This window comes from Cygnus atratus, chromosome 4 (genome assembly GCF_013377495.2).
Source record: "Cygnus atratus isolate AKBS03 ecotype Queensland, Australia chromosome 4, CAtr_DNAZoo_HiC_assembly, whole genome shotgun sequence".
Lineage (NCBI taxonomy): Eukaryota > Metazoa > Chordata > Aves > Anseriformes > Anatidae > Cygnus > Cygnus atratus.
Genome location: NC_066365.1, coordinates 68,481,151 through 68,504,008, shown reverse-complemented (window position 1 = coordinate 68,504,008; position 22,858 = coordinate 68,481,151). Strand labels below are relative to the sequence as shown.

General features: G+C 41.3%; 2 protein-coding genes across 12 annotated transcripts in view; one reads left to right on the top strand and one right to left on the bottom strand.

Annotated features, from left to right (window-relative positions):
* ZFYVE28 (zinc finger FYVE-type containing 28) overlaps positions 1 to 10,028 on the bottom strand; it is a 147,396-nt gene extending 137,368 nt beyond the window's left edge. For 3 of the 5 annotated variants that reach the window (XM_035547350.1, XM_035547353.1, XM_035547354.1), the window contains exon 1: positions 9,782 to 10,028. In XM_035547350.1, the coding sequence (XP_035403243.1) occupies positions 9,782 to 9,820 (39 nt within the window). In that variant the 5' untranslated portion in view covers positions 9,821 to 10,028. The remainder of the gene's footprint in view (positions 1 to 9,781) is intronic. The other 2 variants (XM_035547352.2, XM_035547358.2) reach the window with 1 other exon arrangement.
* A 496-nt stretch (positions 10,029 to 10,524) lies between these two features.
* CFAP99 (cilia and flagella associated protein 99) overlaps positions 10,525 to 22,858 on the top strand; it is a 57,601-nt gene continuing 45,267 nt past the window's right edge. The window contains exons 1-3 of one of the 7 annotated variants that reach the window (XM_050710569.1): positions 10,525 to 10,621; positions 11,263 to 11,891; positions 13,443 to 13,570. In XM_050710569.1, coding sequence (XP_050566526.1) covers positions 13,451 to 13,570 — 120 coding nt within the window. In that variant the 5' untranslated portion in view covers positions 10,525 to 10,621; positions 11,263 to 11,891; positions 13,443 to 13,450. Of the gene's footprint in view, positions 10,622 to 10,671; positions 10,936 to 11,262; positions 11,892 to 13,442; positions 13,571 to 16,450; positions 16,504 to 17,662; positions 17,852 to 21,259; positions 21,352 to 22,858 lie in introns of those variants that run through there. The other 6 variants (XM_035547450.2, XM_035547451.2, XM_035547449.2 and 3 more) reach the window with 6 other exon arrangements.

Sequence of the window (22,858 nt, the reverse complement as noted above, 5' to 3'; positions counted from 1 at the left end):
CGTAGATGCCAGCATTTAAAAACATTTCTAATTCATACTGTTTTACATACAACATTGATCACATCATCCTTTTTTTTTTCCCCACAAACCAAACAAACTATAATGTAAGCAAGATATCCCACCACAATGAGATGGATTTTTGGTACATTGCACTTAGGACTCCTGGACAGCATTTGAGTTGGAAGTCACTCTCCTCACACCCCAAATTACAAAAATGCTACAGCAGAAGGAAACCCTTTTCCCCCAGCAGCTTTGCATGCCAATACATACCAGTGATTTTACCACAAGGGGGAGATGAGAAAGATGATGGACAGAAGTGACTGAAGGCCTGGGTAGAGGCACTGGTTTGAACATGACTAATTAGCAGTTGAAAATCACCATTACCTATCTCCCATATGTTCTCATTTGTAAGCTAGAGTTGGACAGTGAATCCAAACATATGGAAACAGTAAGCTGCACTCCAGTCTTTGGATAGCAAAGCACACACAATCTGGTCTTCTGTTTCAGCTGTAAAACATGACTGCACGGTAACCCTAAAAGGAAAAATAATCTCATATGAAGTAGTGGACATGGAGAAAAATTAAAAAAAAAAAAAAACAAACAGATAAGAAACCCCCAGATTAAGCTTTTCTGGCTAGTTTGGCTATTAGCTTATATGTGGGGGCACTGAAAAACCTTTGCGCCTCTGTCCCCCATTTAAAAGCTAGGAAAAATAATCATTTTTGGCATTTGAAAAAACGCACAGATTATACACAATTTCTGGATCACACGCAGCACACAGGCACAGAGAGAACCACAGCGAGAGCCAGAAGCAGCCTCGCAGCATCTCACTGCTTGGCCTGACCGATTGCAAACGACTCCAAGCTTAAGCAAAAAGTGTGCTTGGCTTTCTTACCTTGAAACCAATGCTCCCAGGAGAAAGGTTTATCTATCAAGTCTTCAGGAATACTCATGAAGTATTATTTGCAGTAATTTGGCAGGGTTCATCTTTTTCAAAAAGCTTGATTTAGTATTTATCAGGTAAACGTTTTTTCTAAACTAATTAAAAGCTTTTTAACCAGATCAAGTCAGGTCAATCGAAACAACAGCCTACCTCTGATGTAGGAAACAAAAGCAACTAGACTTCAGTTCATTTGCCTTTACTGTTAACATCAGAATAGCAGGTTAAATACATACACACAGCTATAGGTAGATCTAGATATACACACACTATATCAGTAAATTAATAGAACGTTTCTAAAGTAAAAAATTATCCTAATTGTTTATGCAGAAATGTATACTTCGGGACTTTTTGAAGCAGCATTCATTTTGCAAGTTGCAGCCCAAGTCCAGATCTGAAAATACTTGAAACTCTTGCTCTCAGCAACACACAGCACTGTCTACCGTGAAAGTGCCAGACAGCAACTCTCCAAGCTACATAGAAGAAGTAGTCTACTGAAAAATAGATAGACTCTAAGGCTGAGACTTTCTTCAAGAAACCAATTGTCAGAAGAAATACTGTAGCTGATTGAGATAATATACCCTTTAAAATAACAAGACAAAAATGGGAATAGAACATACGCTATGAAATAAAGATGAATGCCTAACAATAAACCTTGCTTCCTTGCCTTTTCTAGCAAGGAAAATGGAGTACTTCAGTACCTTCCTTCCTACCATCACGACCACTATCGGGTATATTATGCGCCGCACCTCCAGACTGAAATCATGATGCAAAAAAAAAATTATAGCAAGTCTTCAACTATGGAAAAAAAATCCAGGGAGAAGCAGCAGCTTTGTTAGGGAAATAAAACACACAAAAATCCAACATCTGAAAGCAGTCTCCAAATTGAACACATCAGTTCTGAATAAAACACTTGATAGTAATTCAATTATCAAGAAAATATCAACCAAATGACCAATGACACCAGTAAACTCCTATAGGTAAACAATATGCACATAAAATAACTGACCTGCCCTCTTCCAATTATTTGTTGCTCATCATGACGCTGCGGTCTTATTACAAGCTTTATACAAAAACTGTAAGAGAGCTACAAAGTACACAGGAAGCTCGTACCTCCGAACAATCCCCTAGTACTCTTTAATCTTCAAAAAGCCCTCCAGCTCTGGCCAAGCTCACCATCAGAAGCATTATATACCAAAGAGAAACAAAGTTTGACAGGGAAAAAATAATGCAAAATGTTCTAACACCTCTTCACCACCACCTAATGGGCCAACAGAGCCTAGGCAAACACAAGAATCTAAGAGACCTCACCAGGGCACCCTTAGTCCCCACAGGACCTACACACACATAAACAAAAGCAGTCACTCTGCTCCAGGATGAACACGCACCAGTCATCGCCAACGGACTGCAGCAAACCTAATTACCATTTCCATTTAATCTCTTATGCTTCAGTGATGACCTGCAAAACACCTTAAAATACAAGGCCAAATAAATCACAGGTTCAAGATGAGATTTGCTTTATGGCCCTTAACATTTTCTCCTGCTCCTTATGTCCTATTAACTCTGCCTTACTCTACAAGGGTTTCCATCCATCTTGCACCACAGAATGATGTCTTCTCTATTGCGTCAAGCCATTTTTGTAAGGCTGTCAACTAGATCAGAGACGCTCATCCAGCTCCATAAAAACACTTTACAAAAGCATTAAATAATGCATTCAGAAGTGCAGGTACTCTGTTTCTCAATCTTGAAAGTTACGTAAAAGCAGGCAGTTCTTTCAAAGGATTTGTAGGGCTTGATAGGAAACAGTCTGATATGTCCTTATCTCTAGTAAGAGCACTCAAAGTCCAGCAACTGGACTGATACAGGAAGGTGAAATTTCTGCCAACGGACTGATGCTTCTCTGACTCTCCTTCTACACAGAGGCACTGATATGAGCACCCCTAATCACTTCTAAAAAGATCCCTAAGATGACAACCATCCAAAAGCCAACTTCAGATAAACGTGGAAGGCTCCTTTCACGCTCAGCTCTATAACATCAGTACAGAGCAGAAATGGTAACTTGGATAATCTGATTGTTTTCAACATCTGATGAACTTCAGAATTACAGGAAACGTCTCCTATGTTAAAAGGTTGACAAAGGAAGGAGAAAATTAGAAGAATGCAAAGTAGAAATGCAGAACACCCTGAGCATCCGGTTAGTTTAGCTTCAACCACCTGTAATTCTCCAAGATCAAAGTGCCAGATGATGGCAGGAATTAAGACATTCCAGCATAAACATCACCCCAATTCAAATTAACCTATGGCCCAGTTGAAAATATTAAGTGTGCATTTCGAAAGGGGAAAGTCATCTCCTCCCTTTTTCCACCTTCAGACTGTTTTTCTTATGTTTTTATTCTGAGCACTTCCTTCTACACTGTTCACCTCTCTCCCCTTCAGTGTCTTTCCCCCAGTAGCTCTCCGTTCCTGCGTTCACCCAGCGCGCAGTACATGGAACTGACACGATGCTCACTGTTAGGTTATTCATTCTGAACAGCCATCAAGCACGGCTAAAGATCCTGCGAGAGAAAAGAAAAATGATCTTGTGGCCTACAAAGACGGGGTAAAGTAGGGGCAGCCCTTACATGACATTCTCAGCTTCCCTTGCAGTGCAATGTTATAGATAATCACAGCCTTGCTGCAGAATCCTATTTCCTTTGATAACCCAGTTCCTGTTGATCAGCTCTTCAGGGAATCTTGATCCTAAACAACATCAAAAGCATTGATACTCTAGGGAGGAGAAGATGGTGAATAGAGAGTAATAGGAGAAAGTAGAACCACCAACAGGATGAGGACAGTCAAGAAGAATACCCAGGTTAGAGGCCCGAGGAAGTACTGCAAAAGGGTCACTGCCCACTGGGAAACAAGAAGGAAAATCCTACAGGCTGCAGGGGAGAACAGAAACACACAGACAGAATGCAGCATGTCTGACTCACACCATCAAAACAAGTAAAAAAGAGCAAGACTCTCCAGTTTTAACAGCAAGGAGCACTCAGACAGGAAGGCTGCATCTTTGTTGTCCAAACACACAACCCCCCTAAAGCTCGCCCTTTCCTACATCCTAAATCTACAGCTCTGCGAAGTGTATTACAACTTGTGTCACTCGCCTGTTTCCAAACAGCAGGCTTGGATGCTGCCCCAAAAAAGAAAACCAAATTCTACCACACAGCACTGCCTGTCACGGGGGGCTGAGAGCTTGGCGTTAGCTGGCTTGGGACAGCTTCGGTTCATGGGGCTCGGCAACTTCACCTTGTCTGCAGAGCAGCAGTTCATGTCCAAAATATAAGCAGAGAGTATGTGGCCATTAAACCAGCTTGTAATTTTAGAAACACTGGAATATTTTGTACTTGCAAGATGAAAAAAAAGACTCATCTGAGAACAGGTAAGGCAGACTCCAACGAAGCAGCATCCTCAAGTAAAACAACTGAGCCTGAGAAACTTGCTTTTTCGGATGCGCTGTGAAGGCTGGTCAGTCTTCAGACATGAGTCAAACGTACCTACGCGGCTTCCAATTCATTTATTTTTAACATCGTTATATAAAAATAGCTTTACTGAATGCATTTTCAAATGAACATTGCTAACAGAACTGCCAAGACAGTAGATCATAACTATTAAAACAGCTAAATGAAGCATGTCAAAGGTATTTGCACTGCTAATTTTTTAGTTAGCTCAGTAAGAAAATATTCTTTGGGCACCCTCAACTACCAGAGCTTAAATACTGTGGTCAACGCAGACATTCTTTTTGTATTGTGATTCTTCTACATAACATCGAAGAGCACAATGTGTTCTTTAAGAAGTTTTTTCTAAGTTCTGGTAACTATCATGGGGGGGACATGAGAGGGAGTCGAAAGATCCAAATCAAGTTTCCAAGGGAAAGAGCAAAGGGAGTCTGCAGGACAAGGGACACACTGGGTCACACTGATGGACGCTGGAAAATGCATACCTCACTAGAGGGAAACTGGGCTTTAAGCACTGAGTAGCCAGTAGTCATAATGGAGGCCAGAAGTATAAATGGATTGAAAAACGATTAGACAGTTTAAGGAAAAATGTTCCCAAGCTACTGAATTATACGGGCACAATCTGCAGCTCAGCACACTCCTGAAAACGCAGACTGCCGTCAGTTCAAAAGAAAGCCCGGGGGAAATATCACTTCCTATTCATCTCATCTTTTTTCCCTAGGCATCTGTTACGGGATGCAGCGAACGAGAACCACCAGACATGACACCAGGCTAGATGGACTTCCACTCTGATACACCGTGACTCTGCTCACGGTAATCTATGTCCAAAAAGTCACTTTGCAAGGTGCACGCATTTCTCCCACATCAGGGTAATTAAGAACAGCCAAGCAATTCTCTTAATAGACAACTGCAACAGCTGCCCACTTGACTTTTGCAGGTAAACCAAGGCCAAGAAACAATAGGACTTAGGGTAATTCTAAGTCAGCTGCAGAGCCACAACGAGCAGCAAAGAATCACTGGTTTCCACACTTGTGTTCAAACCACTAGATGGTGCTTCTAAAATAAAGCACTTCAGCATGCAGAACTCTAAAGCTATGTCTGTGGATGTGTAAGTTGCCTTCCTCTGGATTTTTATCAATATTGCTGATGAATGCGGTTCGATAGCTGCAGCCTCTGATCAGACAGCAGCAACAAGAATAATTAAGCGGGTAATTGAGGTCTCCCCAAATAAGAAAGATTCCTAAATTTTGTCTTTGAAAGTAGTAAGATGTTAATAAAAATATAGTACTCAATACCAGGTTTTGTTCACAAACAGCAGTGCCCAAAAGACTTTGATTACTGTACGGCACCAGTAAAAAGAAATTTTAGGCTACAAATGCAATTTACCTCTTCCTTCACTCTTCATTCAAGTAGTTTTCTTAAGACACTTTTCCCACGACTGAACTCACTCTAGTTCTCTCCTGTAAAGAGTAAACACTTCACTTTTAAGATGTGGAAATTATAGCTAAAATAAGATAGTGCTTTCTTCCTATCACTCTGTAAATTGATCCTTCCTTTTCCTTTCTCTCACCCCAAACTAGCCTCAATAGTTGCTTGGCTATTCCAGTAGCTTCATCCTTTTTGATTTCTCACCATTTCAGTCATCAAAGCGCTACTTAAAATAATCCTTCCTCTTCCTACATCTCATTCTACTGACTCAATTTTAAAAGTGTTCTTCACAGTGTGTTAAGCACATATTCGAGAGTAATTTTTACTATCTTCTGTTCCTCTAAAGTTCATACTTTGATTCATCATCTTCTGTATACAGCTTTTTCCTAAAAAAAAAAATAAAACCCTATGAGCATTTTCCTCTTCTTTTCCAAAAAAATAAAAGATAAAAAAAAAAAACAGTCTTGGCTATTTTCTATTTATTTCCCATCCTTTAATGCTTTGAGTCAGCTCTGCCACAGAGCAACACTGACAACACTCCCAAGCAAGATTACATTGTTACAGGCAGGTTTTAGTGTTCAGTTTTTACCTGCTTTTGAAAGATACATACATATATATAAACAAAAACAAACAAACAAAAACACTTCTCCTTATGCAAGGTAGTGCAAAAGCTCCTAGAGGTCACTAGATTAATATTTTGCCATTGGCTCTCACTTTTCTACATCAGGGGATTACTCTTTATCCCCTAGGAACATTCTCTCTTTCTCTTACTTCCATGAAATCTTCCAAGATGCTCATTTACTAGCTCTTGTTTTAAAGCCTTGTTTTAAATTAGCATATCTATGTTTTATTCTAAATCCTTCAATAAATATTTGAAAAGCATTATTGCTACCTAGGGCTTACTTTCCCAAAACATAGCTTAGTAAGAAGACCCTTAAAAAGTTAAAGAAAGGTACAATGCACAGACACGAAAACGAGCTTTCTCCCAGTACCAGCCATTCCACGCATCCCTAAATGTTATTTCACTGAAACACGTTAACAGAAAGCGACAATCTCTTGTCCTGAAAATGCATCTGCTAATCCAGCTACAGAAAGCAACGATCAGCTTGAAGAAAACCCAAAGAAATTCAGATTCATAGATGTAATCACCAACTAATATTTTAAATAAAGAAAAATAAACATCCATTGAAGATGTTCCAGTCTTTTATGCTAAGCAGATTAAAAACATCTTTAAGTTGTGGTTAGAGAGATTATTATTTCCCACGTCAAATACTGAACAGTTCTTTCAAAATATCAATAAAATGGATCTCAATTCAAAACATCGACCCCGGTGAGCTCTTATCTGCTCCTTTTCCAAGCTATTCTTGGAACTTCAGCAGCAGCATTCATAGAAGTTATTCGGAATACTTTGGGCATCAAAAGCATTTCTGAAGTGTACAAAACCAGTCAGTTCCCATACTTCTGTGGGATGCTCAGGCCTGCCCGGGAGCAGGCTCTGACCTAGCACCTGTGGAATGTTCCGACAGCAAAAGGTACAAGATAAGAAGCTCCCTGGAGTGACAGGAAATATTTCTGGTCTATCTCTGCATACGTACAAATATTTTGATTTAGAAGGAATCAACCTTTTTCTGCGCATGGTAGCAGAGCCAAAGAGGCAGTGGGATGCCTGCAGCGCCCTGAGGAGGTCAAACCATACAGCCGTCGTTCCACCAACGTGAAAGCACACAAAAATCTCAGTCACCATCGATGCAGCACAGGAGGCTGGAAACCGAGCCTCATCTCTCTGCTCTGCTTCTAATGCATCAGCTAAAACTCTGCCTCTTGCCAGCTGTGCAGACCTCATCACTGCCGTTTATTTTTCTCTCTGGGTACCTCCACCACCCTGCTTACTGATGTCCGGGTATGCCAGGACACCTGAAGAGCCAGGGCAGGGCCAGAAGGCAGAGCGCTGGCTGCGTAAGGACGTAGGAAAGCCGTGCTGCTCTCGTGACACGCTCCCAACATTAGTCAGGACTTTCCACTTCCCTACACCCACATTTTCTCTCACATCCTTGCCATGTTCAACCAGATGCAGCAGTTCTGAAGTAAATGTCTCTCCCTAGATGCAGGTCCCTGACTCTTACAGTAACTTGGCAATTATCCTGACGGCTTGGTAATTCAATCGTGTGGAGTAATACCTCTCTGTTCCATTTCTCAGTCTCAGCCATGTACAAATATGAGCATCTATTCAGGTGCCTGACCAGACTGCACTGTGAACCCACTGCTCTCCTGTTCCCTCCCAGTCCCATTCCCCTGCTGCCTTCACAATCAGCTCTGGATGCGATCAAAGCAGCAGCCAAACACCCCACACCTGCAAAAAAAGCTGCCACGCAGAAGTCCTGTTACACCGTACTAGTATCTGGAAAGCCTCAAAAGAAGCAGTCTCCATCATCAGTTCAATATTGCTACTGCCCATAAAACACACCTGGCACCTGCACGACCTAACAGAAGATTATAACTAAGTAACATAAGTGGCAATAAGCCCCCACCAGAATAAAAATCCAAAAAGAAATCAACTTCAAACCAGATTATATTCCAAACCATTTCAGAACAGACTGTGGAACCCACCAACATTACTGGAAGGAATCCTAAGAATCCTTTGGTCAAATTGGACAGCAAGGAGAACAACCACGAAAGCTACGCTCCCTACGTGTGAACGCCTCCAACTTACTTTCCACCAAAAACAAACAAACAACTGTGCAAACTTCTGTATATTTATCTCAACATTACCCGTAACAAGCCAATGGACAAATCAGAGCAAATGCTTGTTCCTGAAGGAACAGGTCGTCACGTTACTACGCTCTCCAGTGCCCCATTTTGAAGACGAGCACAGAAAGCGATGCAGCGAGCTTCTGAAACCAACCCGAGCTGTTTGCCAAGTCCCCCAGCTTTTCCTCCGTGGTTCCTTCGCCGCAGCCCGGACACGACGCTGCTGTCACAGCGCTGCCGGGAGGCTTTGAGAGGTCCGGTGCCACGCGACGGGTGTGCAAAGTTCCCGGCCCCGTTGATAAGCCCCACGGAGAGATAAGCCCCACGGACAGACAAGCACGCACCGTTTGATGTGCCCCTTGAAATTGCATATTAATAAGTGGGGTTTATCAGAAAAAAAAGAGATCAGATCTCTATTAGGAAGACAATTAGAGGGAAGGCTAATTGGTTTTGACAAAGAAAAGGTGACAAAAGCTGCCTTTGCAATTTCTTCTGCTTCTTTTATTCATCACAAGTTCCACGCTTCTTTTTACTCGTTAGAAGTTCATTGATATGAAAGAAAGGACAAAGTTTACCGGGAACACAACTGAAGTTTGTTGGGCGCTCCCGGCATCCCCTCACTGCCCGCTCAGCTCCTCAGAGCTCCTCACGGCGCTCCCAGCTCCTTCACCTCTAAATTACCTCCCTTTCGGCTCGTGGCAGCCACGCCAGACAAGCAGCCTTCTCCCACACACGCTGGCCGGGGTTCCGACCGCAGAAAAAAGGAAAACCTCAACTTTTCCCCTAAAGCCACGCTTCAACTTTCTGTCCGTGTGCGCCAGGCGCCCCCCACGCGGGCTGTGCCCTCCGGGGGCTGCAGGAGCCGGGCTCGGCTCCGCCGCCGAAGCCCGGCCGGCAGCAGGAGGGTGCCGGGGACGGGGAGGGGGGGAGACAGAGGGGGGCCAGGTGCTCGCGACAGCGCTGTCGCGATAGCGGCGCGACAGCAGGAGGCTGTGTGCTGCCTCAGGCGCGCGGCTCGGAGGAAGAGGAGGATGGAGAGGAGGAATGAGAGGAGGGAGAGGAGGAAGAAGAGGAAGAAGAGGAAGGGCAGATGAGGAGGAAGGGCAGACAGCCCGAGGCGCCGCCGTGCTTTGTCATCCCGCCGCCCCCCGCAGCCCCCCGAGCCGCTCACCTTGGGTTTGTAGAGCCACTTTCGGAACCTGTTCATCATCACCGTCACCGCCCGGGGCTGCTCGGGGGGAGCTGGCCGGGAAGCTCCGGGACGCTCCGCGAGGCAGGGCTGTGCTGCTGCTGGCGGCTGTGGTGGCGGCGGTGGCCGCGGGCTGCCCTCAGCGCAGGGACCGCCCGGCGCCGCCGCCGGCTCCGCGCCTCACTGACAGCCCCCGCGGCCGCCCGCCCGGCAGCGGCGCCCCGGCCCCGCTCTGCGCATGCGCGGGGGGCCGGCCCGCTCTCGCTCGCTCTCTCTCCCTCAGGCCCCGTCGCCAATCGCAAGGCGGCGGGAGGGGGGCTCGCCCCGCCCACTCCGCCGCTTATTTGCGTAATGGGAGATGAGGGGGGACTACATGTCCCGGCATGCCGCGCAGGGCTGCTGGGGGTGCGGTGGGATGCGCCGCTGCGCGGTGTGTGCTGGGACTTGTAGTCTCCTCTCCCCCAGATGGTGAACATCGCCGGTTCTGGACAACAAGCCTCTGCATCCGACAGGCAGCCCAACCTAAGTCCGTGCTGATTAATTTCTAGCCGCTCCTGACCGCAAAAATGGAGAAGTGGCGTACCGAGCTGCTCGGCAACGGCGGCAAACAATCGCCGCCATCTTTTCTCCCACTCCAGTAGTTCTTTGCCCCCGCCGCGCCCGTTGTGCAATACGAAAGCGACCACGCGGGAGAACTACAACTCCCAGCAGCCCCCGCGGCCCTTAGCAACCGCGGCGGGCCGGGCCGGGCCGTGGCGGCCTCGGCGGGCTCGGAACGGGCGGAGGGAGCGCGGGGCCGCCCCGGGAGCGGCGCCGAGCCAGGTACGGGGGAGGCAGCGCCGGGCCGAGGGGCCGCCCGCGCCCCGCCGGCACCTCAGGGCGCCCCGCGGCCTCCCCGGCGGCCGGGGAACTCCAAATCCAGACACGAAACAGAAGACCGAGAGGGGAACTGATCGGCCCGTGTCATATCGTGACGAGACTGTCGGGATTTGCTCCCGGTTTTCTTTCGCTGCTGGGGTTTGGGTCGAGTATCATCAAGCCTCGGTGTCTTTAGGCTCAGCTGGCTGGGGAAGGAGTGTAAAGCTTCCTTGCTGAAGGGTTTGGGCAGCGATTCCCTGGTCATAAAGTTCCGCAAGGTATTGAGTGGCAAAAATACGGTGTGAAATAAAACGCTTGTAGTGGACAAAATGCTGAAATGTGTGAAAATTAAAAAAGAGTAGGAGATCTTTAGCCGGTCAGCAGGGATGTTCTCCATCCGAGGCTTTGCTGCCTCGAAGGAAAGTGGAAAGAGGAGCGGTGCCCAGGCTCTGCCTCGCTCAGAGGGCAGGCGGTGGTGTGGCAGGGTTGGACGTGGTGCTTAGGGACATGGTTTGGTGCGTGACAGTGGTGGTAGGGCGATGGTTGGACCAGATCATCTTGGAGGGCTTTTCCAACCTTAATGATTCTGTGATTCTAAATTCCAGCATAAATGAGACCAGCAGGATGTGACCCTGGAGACAGCTGCACCCTGTATTCGGTGGCTCTCTTTCTAGCACACGTGAGGAGAACACCTATGCCATTCTGAGCCGCTTGAGCTGAGTGAATTTTGCTGGGAGACTGAGTTCAGCCCCCCCCAAAGTACTGCTTTCATCAGGGGAAATGTGATCTCAGACTTTCTAGGCTAGGAATGCAGGAACGAATGCGAAACTTGAAGGCCTCTCTCATGCCATTGAAACAAGTCCTTACAATTGTGGTTGGTCTTACCATATGTAATTGCTTTCAAACTATCTCCAAGCTCTGCCATAAAATAAGGCTAAGTCAGGTTCTTAATTCCTTTAACTGAAATTCTACATCTGGTAATGGAAGAAGCTGTATACCATTTTGTGTGCAATGATTCTGTATCATTTTTATACACAGGAATTAGTATTTTCTCCTAAATAACTGTATGGCAATAAGGGTGCACTCCATAACACAATGCATTTTATTTTTGGTGCATATGTTTTAAAATAATGTTGATGATTTTAAAATAATCAACAAAAATAAAATAAAAAAGCAGCAGTTTGTTTAAACACAGTCACAGGCGAAGAACCCCTGTATGTCCTGAGTTCTCAAGGTGTGTATGTCCTAGTTTTCATATTCCATTTTTTTTCTCTAATGACTTTTTTTTTTTGGTGGGGAGGGAGAAGAGGGAATGTTGGCATGTACAGAGCACAGGAACTCAAACTGATTTCTGCTGTGCCAGAAGAAAAAATATTTGTCACAGGGAGTGCTGTTGGAGCCTGAATTATGATTCAGTCTGAATGAGTACAGAGGTATTTTTCTCGCCCTTGTCCGAAATTCCTTGTGAGTGTAAGAACCTTGGCAGGTACAGAGAAACAGATCATGTTCCGCAGAGGAGGGGAAAAATGGTGATTCCCCTGATGACAGAGACACTGTAGCACCTCTTCTTTGCTCTTTCTCACTTGTCATGGTCCAGCCCTGTCTTGCTGGTCTTTTTTTTTTTTTTATTTGGACATTTTATCTTCATCATACTAGGTCACTAAATATCTATATTGCACAAAACACCTTTTTTAAGCATCTTGTCATTAGTAAATAAAAGAGTTTTTTAGGCAATTATAATTACATTTGATAGTGCTGAAAGGCAGGGTATAAAAACACTGTATCGGAAAATGTTACAACATCCTTTTACAACAAGAAATGAATTATCTTTACCACAGTAGGAATGAATCATCTTGATCAAGCTTTCTTCTCCAACAGCAGAATATAATGGTATATAAAATGGAAGAACGATTTTCAGAAATATTTTTTTCACCATGTAAAATGACTTCTATGCTCATTTTTTTCCCCATTGCTAAACCGGATTCCTGACTTTCAGCCCTGCTCATTACTGTCATTGGTCTTTAATACTCAGCAACATGCCCGTGTGTGTAAACAAATGAATTACAGTTCCTGTCATGTGAAGATTAAAGCGTAGGTAGCCAGAACTGTGGACTCACACGTATGATTAAGACATCATTAGAGCTGGATATAATCCCTTCCTTTCACAAACAAAGCATCAAGCATTAAATGTGCCCAGCTGCTGTGCCCTGGAAAACTTTGGCAGTGGCCTAGGCTACCGATGTGCTGTGATCGCTGCCTGCTGACCAACGCTGTCTCATTGCTTCCTTATATTCCTCATATCTCTGCTCCTGTTCTTTTTTTTTTTCCCTTTCTTTCGTTCTTTCTTGAAAAATAGACCGCTAGTAATAACACCTAATAAGGTTTAAGACTAAAATTCTGTATTCACTTGCATCTCACTGGGAGGATCAATGTATTAAGTAGGACCTGTATAGCACACATACAAAAATTAATGCTTTTCTCTAGTGTTATCTTTAATTAAATTTTGTCAAATAACCTGATACAGAAATCATTTAAAGTATTGCCCTAATGATCTTATGAGATATTTGCAGAATAAGGAGTATATAATTATGTCTTGTATTTTATTGATGTTTCTATTGTTTCTAGTGTTCTCATTTCTGCTGCTCTGAATAACCATGGTTTTGAAAGCTTGACCTAAATGTTCTCTTGTACATTACTGCAGTGTAGCTTCTCTATGAGCCTATCAACATACATTATGCTACAACTGAAGCAGGCATGAAAAATTAATGATTTACTATATTTATAGGATTCTCCATGGTGAAGATGGTCAGCCATGGAAAACATATTGCAATAATAGTCCAACAGCTTAACAAATTTAACCCAGAAAATCAGAGCGTGGAGGATTTCTTGAATGAATCGGCTAAGATGTTGCAGGTATATTCAGTTTCAGTTCATCTTATGTTGCTTACAGTGTTTTAGTAGATGATTTTAAATATGAAGATATCTATTTTCTAACATGCTGTTGTAACTTTCATAGATTTATCTTACAGTGCCAACATTTTTGATTCAGGAGTAAGTCCAAGTTTCTTGTGGTTATCACCAGAAAACAAGGAAACAAAGATCAGAGGGGCTGCATAACTGCTTGAGTAGCAACAAAAGATGGGGGAAGCAGCAACCTACTAAAATGGATCTGACGGTGACAGGGAAAGTTTCTCCCCCCCCTTCTAAGCTGTTTTGTACTTTTCTTTCTTTCATCTTTTCTCCTTCTAAATGAAAGTTCTTGCCAGCACCACCTGTTTGTATACACAAATGCAGTTCAGAAGCTGACTCACAGGATCAGGTATTCTTGCTTTGAGCACATGACTGTCAGAACAGTGGGATGGAACGCAAGTGGCAGTAAATTAACCACCTGCTTTTAGTCTAATACTGCAAGTAACCAGAACAAGATTCAACAGTGTGTAGCTATACCAGCTGAAGCAGTTCCCATGCTTTCCTCACCATGTTCATTCGTCTTTTCCCATCTCTTTGTCCTTAGTGCACCCCTGACTTCTGCTGATGCAGCTGGTGGATTGGCTCAGCTGTAGGAAATCACTAAGAAAAGACAGTAATATTGTTTAGGCTGCTGTTGTTTGTGCATGCTGTGTATTATCAAACTACATTGTCAGAGCCCTAATTCCACGTTGCCACATTTGTCGCTCAAGTACTCATTGCCACTTCTGACAATAAGGTCTAAAATACTGCTACTCCGATTAGTTAGTCTTTTATGTTTATTTTGCATAAACATAACTGCTCACAAGAATATAAAACTTCAGAGGTCTGATATGGACGTCACAGGCTGAGGCAGTGATGCACATTCCTTGGGTATTTACTTTCTTAAACAATTTCTACTCAGGCCCCTAGTTTCTGCCACTGCCTTCCTGCCTTGTAGTGCTGGCGTAACTCTTTATGCATTCATATGCTGAATTACATCAGGGAACTGGTCCAGTTTCAAAATAATCATTTTTGACTGGGCAAAGACTGGGTGAATTCAGCTACCGCTGCTGCCAAAATAAATTCCTATTAATATTCAGATCACTGCTCTTCTCAGCCCAGGAAAGGTGATACAAAGACAAAAGAAATAGTAGCTCCATTAGAGAAACATGGATCTTAAGATTCTTAACAAACTCTTTCAAAGGGGAAAGAACACCAAGGATAGCTGATGCCAAAGATAAGGCAAAAATCTTTCTCTGGGACATTTTATATCATTCTGTTTCACTTCACTTACTACATAATAATTTTGCTGCATATTTATCTGAGAAAATTAAAAGTGAGATCTATTTTTATACAAAATTAAGCTTTCATGCAATGTTTTAGTACCAAACGGGTGATTATAATTCCTCATGGAAAATTCATTTCACTTATTTCTTTTCAATTTCAGAATAGACTTGTGGTCCCAGAAATACTGCAGCATTTTTGTACACATGATCTCCTGGCTTGGCCACTTACCAATTAGCCAGTATTAACTGACTCGGTATTAACTGATTCCTGCAGAAACTTTCTCCAGTTAGAATGCTGATTAAGGCCATCACTTTAAACTCCACTCAGTCCAAGCTTGTATCTCTTGTGCTAGCAGCATGACAAATAGCAAACCTAATATTGTGGACTGCTGACTAGACAAAAATGAGGAGAATCAGATTGCAAGAGCACAAATCCGTATGATTGCAAGACACAGCTCTCTTTATATTTAGTTAGTTAGATATGCAGTAAATCAGACTTGACTTTTCTACAACTTACTATCTTCTATTTTGTTAGACTTTTCTATTTGGTAAGAAGTAATTCTGAAGTTACGGGAAAGAAGTTGCAAGAGAGTGTTGAAGTTTTGTTTTAACATCTTTGAAATTAAACTGACAATCAACAACAATGAGGAAATGATACAGAAAGAGGCTGGATTTTAGACTTAATTTGGAATTCTTATTTACGTACACAGTGAATGTGGATATGTTATAAAAGGAAATTGGATTTAATCCTAAGGGAGTGAGTCCTGAAGACATTATCTGTCTTGACTAAAATATCCCTGTCAACAATCCAGCAGGAGTATAAAACTATTCTTGTGGGAATCCTTAGAAATTAAAGCATTAAAAATGTGTGGCAAACTGAGGTGCAGGAAAAGAAATGAAAATGGCAAAGTGGGCAAGCAAATATATGTTAAAATGAAGGACTTGAAAAGGACATGAAAAAAAGAAAGAGGCATAAAATCCAAAGGGTCAAAGCTGTAGGTTAAAAATGTACCAACCACTGAGAATAACTTGCTTTAAGTGAAAATTAACTGGCAGAATTCCATATTAGACCTTTTATTTTATTAGTAAAGAAGGAATAGGTCCATGCTGAACATTCTGCTCAAAATCCAGCACAACATATCTGTTGGTTTCACTGTGCTGCTGCAAAAGTGACACAACCCAGAGGTTTGCATAATAACTTCTCAGCAAGATTTTCTTTGTAATCTTTAGTTGCTCTAATTTTACTTTCACATAAGGTTAGATAAGTAATAAAATAAAAACCCAAAAAGCACAATTGTGTTAAATAATATAGTATATTATGCTCTTCCATTAAAATGGTGTAGACAGCTTTCCATGAATTATCAGTTCCTTGCATCAGACCAGGCGAGCTCTTGTCTTGTTCCTCTTGAATGCCACAGGAGGGCATCGAGTGACGTCAACAGGAACAGAAGCAACCCCTTGAATATTATTGTTTCTTAATTCATCTTTATAATTTTTTTAAGTATCATTACATAATCATTACATTATTCCCTCTCGTTGTAGGAAATCTTGTCTCAAGCTTTGAGAGAGAAAGCTATTTGAAAAACATTTGGGTGTACTATCTGCTTCCAGGTATATTCCAGAGTGACTGCCCAAAGTCTGTATTAGTCTGTACATATGTTGGTGTAAATGAGATAAGTAGATGACCATTTTTATTTGCAGAGGAATTAGATAAAGCTATCTAGAGTTAAGTTTTAAGTTTTTTGCCTTTATATCATCCATTTACCATCATGGTGGCCACACATCGAATCCCAGTGTACTGCTTTGAAAAAGCACCCATCTTTCCTTGTATTTTTGTGATTGAAGCAGATGAAGCAAATAGCATATCCAATAACTGTTGGGATGCATTTTTCTTTTTCTCTTACTGCACTTTGCAACCGCTTGCTATTTCAAGATACAAATAGGGAATCAGAAAATTAGTACCAAAGGAATAGAAATTGAATTTTAAAGAACAGAGGTGAGCATTACTTTGACAGTAGTTCAGATCTGTCCGAGCCACTGTATATATAAAGATAGAATCTTCTTGTGGTGTGATGGAAATGTATAAATAGACTGCCCAAGTGTCAAGTAGTTAGTAATGTTTAGTGTAGCTATAACTAGCTCAAGGCTGGGTCTTTCAAGTGACACACACTCAGAATTACCATGTTAATGGCATCGTGGCCTGCATCAGAAACAGCATGGCCAGCAGGACTAGGGAAGGGATTTTCCCCTTGTATGCAACACTGGTGAGACTGCATCTCAAATATTGTTAAATGTTAAAATGAAGGGCTTTACAAAGATATTGCTTTCAGTTTGGGACCCCTCACTACAAGAAGGATATTGAGTTGCTCAAGCATGTGCAGAGAAGAGCAACGAAGCTGGTGAAGGGTCTAGAAAACAAGACTTCTGAAAAGTGAGGAAATTGGGGTTGTTTGGTCTGGAGAAGAGGAGTCTGAGGGGACACCTCATTGCTCTCTACAACTACCTGGAAGGGACCTCTCGTATCAGAAGCCAGATGAAGGTCTTTTAATATATCTACTGCTCAGCTGAATGTTTGGTTTCAGCTGCAACAGAAAGCTAGATTCAGCACACTGAGGCCCTCCATTCTTTCTTCATTTATTGTTTAGGCATTTCAGTCACTATTCAGCAAAACACTCAAACACACACTTAAGTACTTTTTTTATTTATTATTGCAATTTATGGTGCTTTTAATTCATATCTGAACATGTTTGAGATAATCCTCATTTTATAGATCAGAAAAGCAAGTTGTCAAAAGAGAAGATAATCTCTATGTGGCTACTCAGGAAGCAAGAGAGAAAACTACATTCCAGTGTCATTTCCTATTTTCCAACTCCTAGCTCATGCTTCTATATACAAATGTCACTGGTGAATCTCACTGATTATTAGCCTTCTGTTGTTAGAGAAATACAAATGAAATATGGTAAGCATTTTTATTTCTTGAATAGTGGGAGATAAATCAACATGGTTTCCTCTAATTAGAATGTTATGATCAAAATTAGTCTAGAAGCAATTCTGTGTTAATCTCCATATATTTTATTTCTGCAACATGTTAATTTTACATCATGAAAAGAATTTCTGTTCATTGTTCCCAATGAATGATCAGACTTGATTTTCTTCCAGGAAAGAAACTATGCTTTGACTTGTAATTTGGCTATTTACAGTCCTCATGCTTATTGTGTTGTACGTTATAACATTTACAACATAATATTGAACTTGTTTTCACTGGGAATATTTTCAATGGGAACATGGGTTCATTAGTAATATGCTGTGTGATTCCTAGTCGCAACAAGCAAGCCTTCACCTTCAATCTTGAAGAATCATGTTATGCCCTTCAAAGCTCATAAAAACAAATAGTAAATGCAAATAAATGCTCTTGTTTCAGTGTTGCGACCTTGTTGGTATTTAACGGAGTTCAGTATGAATTATCCCAAATAGCACATTAACTTAAAATAATTCTTTAAATCTTAGTTCTTTAAATTATGGGTATTCATATCGAAAACATCAAACATCTCTATTTCTATTGTTCTTCATTTGAATGCCAACACTACTTCTCCTTGTTTATCTTCCTAAATGCTTTTTAATATTCTTCTCATCAGATTGATGTCCTCCAGATAATGTCTTTGTTCTTGTTTACTAAAGCCCCCTTTTTTTAGTGTCTTCAATTAAATCTATTAAAATGATTGACATCATAGTGATTCTTCATCTGGTGTATTGTACGTAAGTAATAAAGTACATCATTTCATCAGACCGTTTATAAAAATGGACTGCATCTCTTCATTTTGAAGAAAAACAATACATTTTGTACAAATCTGAAGCATCCCAGACAGTTTTTCTTTGGAGTGACTATTAGAATCAAGCTTTTGCTATGATAACAACAGATAGATTTTAATACAGAAGTTATCATGCAATATTTGTGCCTTTCTCTATGTAAATAACTCACTTTATTTTCAGTGGAATTATTTGCTTCAGTTAGAGTTTCAGTATCAGACCAATCACGTTGAGCTTTATAAACTCCATCTACTGAAAAGCTTAATTCTGTAAAATCAGAATTGCCACCCCAAATTCACTGTTTTATTCATTTTTCTCTCTCATTGATAGGAAGAGAAACCTGCTTTTGAGCTTTCTGTTTTGCAAGAACATGGTGTAATTTGGCATAACTCTTCATAGTTCTCATTTGTGTTGGTTCAGCTGTATGTCTCACACATGCCCACTCGATTGTGAGTAAAATCCCCAAATATCAAATGTCATAGATTTAGTTTTAAATATGAAAATCATTTAATGCAAGATTATTTTGATGTATGTGGTTAAAAAAAATCCTACTAAATTATACGAGTCTAATTTGTACTATTGGTTACCAGGGCTTTTTTCCCTGTTGAAATTACTGGAAGCAAAGAGGACTGAGTTCTGGTGACTGATCCAAAACCCAGTGAAGTCAGTAGGGATGTTCTCTTTCATTTCCATGGCATTTTGATTAGACCCCTGGAGAGGACTAGCACTGATAGCTGAAGTGCTATGAATTAATCAGACTGCATCTGCAAAATGTGCGTAGAAGTCGACAAGTTCAGTACATGCTATTACTCACAGTTCTCTTGGGAGGTGAAAGGTATTTATCTTTTCATCAAATATTAGCTTCTTACCTTAAATGTTTGTTTGTTCACCTTAAACTAAGTCCTTATCCGGAGGAGTCTCAAGCAGGGCATCGCTGATGTTCATTTCCTTCCTTCCCTCTAGAAACAAGAACTTTTCTGTCTCTCCTTGCCCATCCTTCTCTGACCTCCCTTAAACAGGTCCCACTGTCACCATGCTTATCATGCACCCCCGGTGGCAAGGCTTGCTTTTTCCAGATGATTTTCCGTTTAATTCATGCTATTGCTTGTACTCACACATGTTGAAAGTTGTGTGTTTACAAATCCTGTGCTTAAGTTTTCTTACACAGTCTCCTCTGTTCTTGAAGGAATTTGACTGGTTTCCAGCCACGGTGAGGGAGCAGGAAGCAGGGAAAATACACCCAGAGAAGCAGAGTGAGGGCACCAGGGATCTCTCAGAAAGCAGAGATAATGCTAATCAGCACATATTCAGACTAGGGTAGGTCAATCTCATGCATCTTTTTTGCAGACAGGATCCTTCTTTTACAATTTAATCACTTGGGAATCAAGAAAAGCTGAAATTCAATGTCATAAAGAGAATATGGTCAGATATTTTTATGGCGTGACATCGCAAACACCTATAACAATATTTTGCTTACATACAGTGCAGCCATTGCTCAACACAGTAATATATAGGCTTCCGAACATTAAAAATACAGAACCATCCAGTATTCATCTACTATGAACTTACTATGCTTTAAACACAAAACAAAAAATAAAAAGCTGTAACATTAGAGATAGAGAGGTTGTTTCTGGAGGCATATTTTTCAAGATTTATTGTCCTTGATAAATTTCAATAGCTGGTGCAACAAAAGATGATGGCTGCATGTAACTTTCACCTGTAAATTATTTGGCCCTTCTCATGCTGAAAGACTCATACAAGGTGCTTGCAAACATAACCACCTGTTAGTTGTTTCAGAGAAATGAGGTGAAGTGAAATTCAGAAGGTAGGAATATGGTCTGATGGACAGCACAAAGACTCACAAATTAGCATTTATAAATTCTTTTCTCATTGCCACCAATGACTTAGGGTGTTATCTGGGGAAAATTTCTTCCCACCTCTGTCCTGTAGTTCCCACTTTTACAAAATAGTATTACCCAAAAGGAATTTCTTTAAGCACAATTAATATTTGTGACATGTTTTGAGAATCTCATCCAAAAGCTGCTGTAACTTTACAATCTGTCATCATATTGTAGTAACTGTTTCTGGGTCATTTGACCCACTTCTGAAATCCATCCCACTGACATAAAATGCAACATAAGAAGGCACAGAGAAAGAATGCACTTATGAATTACTGGACTCAGTGGACAGCCTCAGAATACTACCAGAATAAATAACCACAAATATTTGATAATTATTTCTCTCGTCTTGGATGTAGCACTTTCCATAGCAGAGACTATGAACTTTTTAAAGCATTAGGTCAGTTTTTGATTTAATAGATTATCAGGCCTGCTTAACCAGAAACTGGCTTACCTTTGAGATTTCGTATCCAAGTCTTGATCCTGCCCAGTCTTGTTTAGTTTATTATGAATGTGGATGAGATCACTTCCTCAGATGACACAGAAACAGAACACTTAGTACCTTCTGTAGTTAAAAAAAGATTCAGTTTATGATATTGTGTGATAAGAGGAAAGCACTCTTTTGGGCATGTGGTCCACAGAATTACCGGTCAGTATTAATGTTCTGGGGCACAGCTGTCCCCAGGCTGCACCTTCTGCTTACTTCAAGGCCATGCAGTGGTTATGTACTTTCTTGCCCCTGGCTATGACAAGGGTAAGCACATATTTCTGTGTTTGTCCTACCAACTAGCTTCTGACCAGCTTGTTAAATCAGAACAGCAAAAGTAGAGTAAACGTAAATAAGCAATTGCTCTTTTCTGGGTAGTCTGAACTGTGCAGGAGGTATGCCTTGGGTACTGGTGTCTTCCCATTGCCATCTGGTTGGCTGCTTCTGTTCCTCTCTCGAAAGTACACTTGAAAAGCACTGGTTTGTTGGAGGACTTTGTACACATAGGATACTCAGGAGGTGAATGCAAGGATTCTGATCAAATAAATATCTTAAGAACTATTTATATTCTAGCCTTCTAGAGGAGGTAGTTGTAAGAGGTTTCGGGGGCATATTTCCAGCAAGCTTGTCTAATTTTAATATGAACTTCTCTTTACCATCAGAGCTACTGTTATTTGCAGATTGATCTGCTTGTGAACAAAATCATCTGTTCAAGGGGACCCATCATTTTAGATTCAAAATGCCACAGTCTTACTTTTGTTTGAACTATTTCTCTCTTTTTGCATTTCAGGTGTTTGTGTTTGCTTTTGCCTTTTGCGGTGAATTCTCAGATACCTCATGTCAAATTTGGGATATATATTTAAATATTTAGTGGGTGGTTAGATTTCTGGATTTTCTCTGTCTGCCTTCATTCATGAAAGATCTTCCTTAAATCCAGAAAAGGTATATTTGGAATGGAGGGTATCCTTCACAAGAATTCTCAATGCTTAGCAAGATGCAGTTCATGCTTCCCATCAATTTTTTATATATATATATATATATCATCTTTTTTTTCAGATATGTTTGGTCTCTTTGCTCTTCCATTTGTGTCCTTCCTCCATCCAAACCCTCCCGTATCTCCCATTTTCTTCTACCTTCCTTTTCACTCCTTTCTCTCTACTCCCTTTTTGCCATCTCACTCTTGTTGGCTCCATTTTCCCAGTTGCATTCCCCTTTATCTTTCTGCTATCTCAACCAAAGCCTATTAGTTCTTCTTTCTCTGGAGCCCTAATGAAGAATGAAGGTGATATCCTGCTTACTTGCATTCAGTCTCTAGATGCCCAACAGACTTTGTAAAGCTTCAGTGTCTCTATGTAATGTATAGTTTGGCTATACTGTTTCTTGTTTCTTCTTACCCAACATACATGGGTCACAGAATATATCCAAAGTCATACCTGATTACTTCAGTTATAGAAGTAAAGTTTTGTATATCATTTTAACTATTACTAGCTTTAAAGACCTAAAACCCACAAAAACTGAGTTTGATTCTGTTTCTGGATGTGTACTATTAGCAATGTTGTCTATTACAGTTCTGTTAGAGTCAGATATATTAGTGTAATTTCAGTGGCAGTAAAGAAATTACAAAGGACGTGTGTTAGTGTAATTTTGCCTGCATATATGTGTGCCTGTGAGTATATATACATACGTATTTGTAGACAATTATACAGAGGCAACAGTGTGCATGTAAAAAGGAATGAAACTTGGCTTTGGAGCAGGACTAGTAAAAAAAGTACTT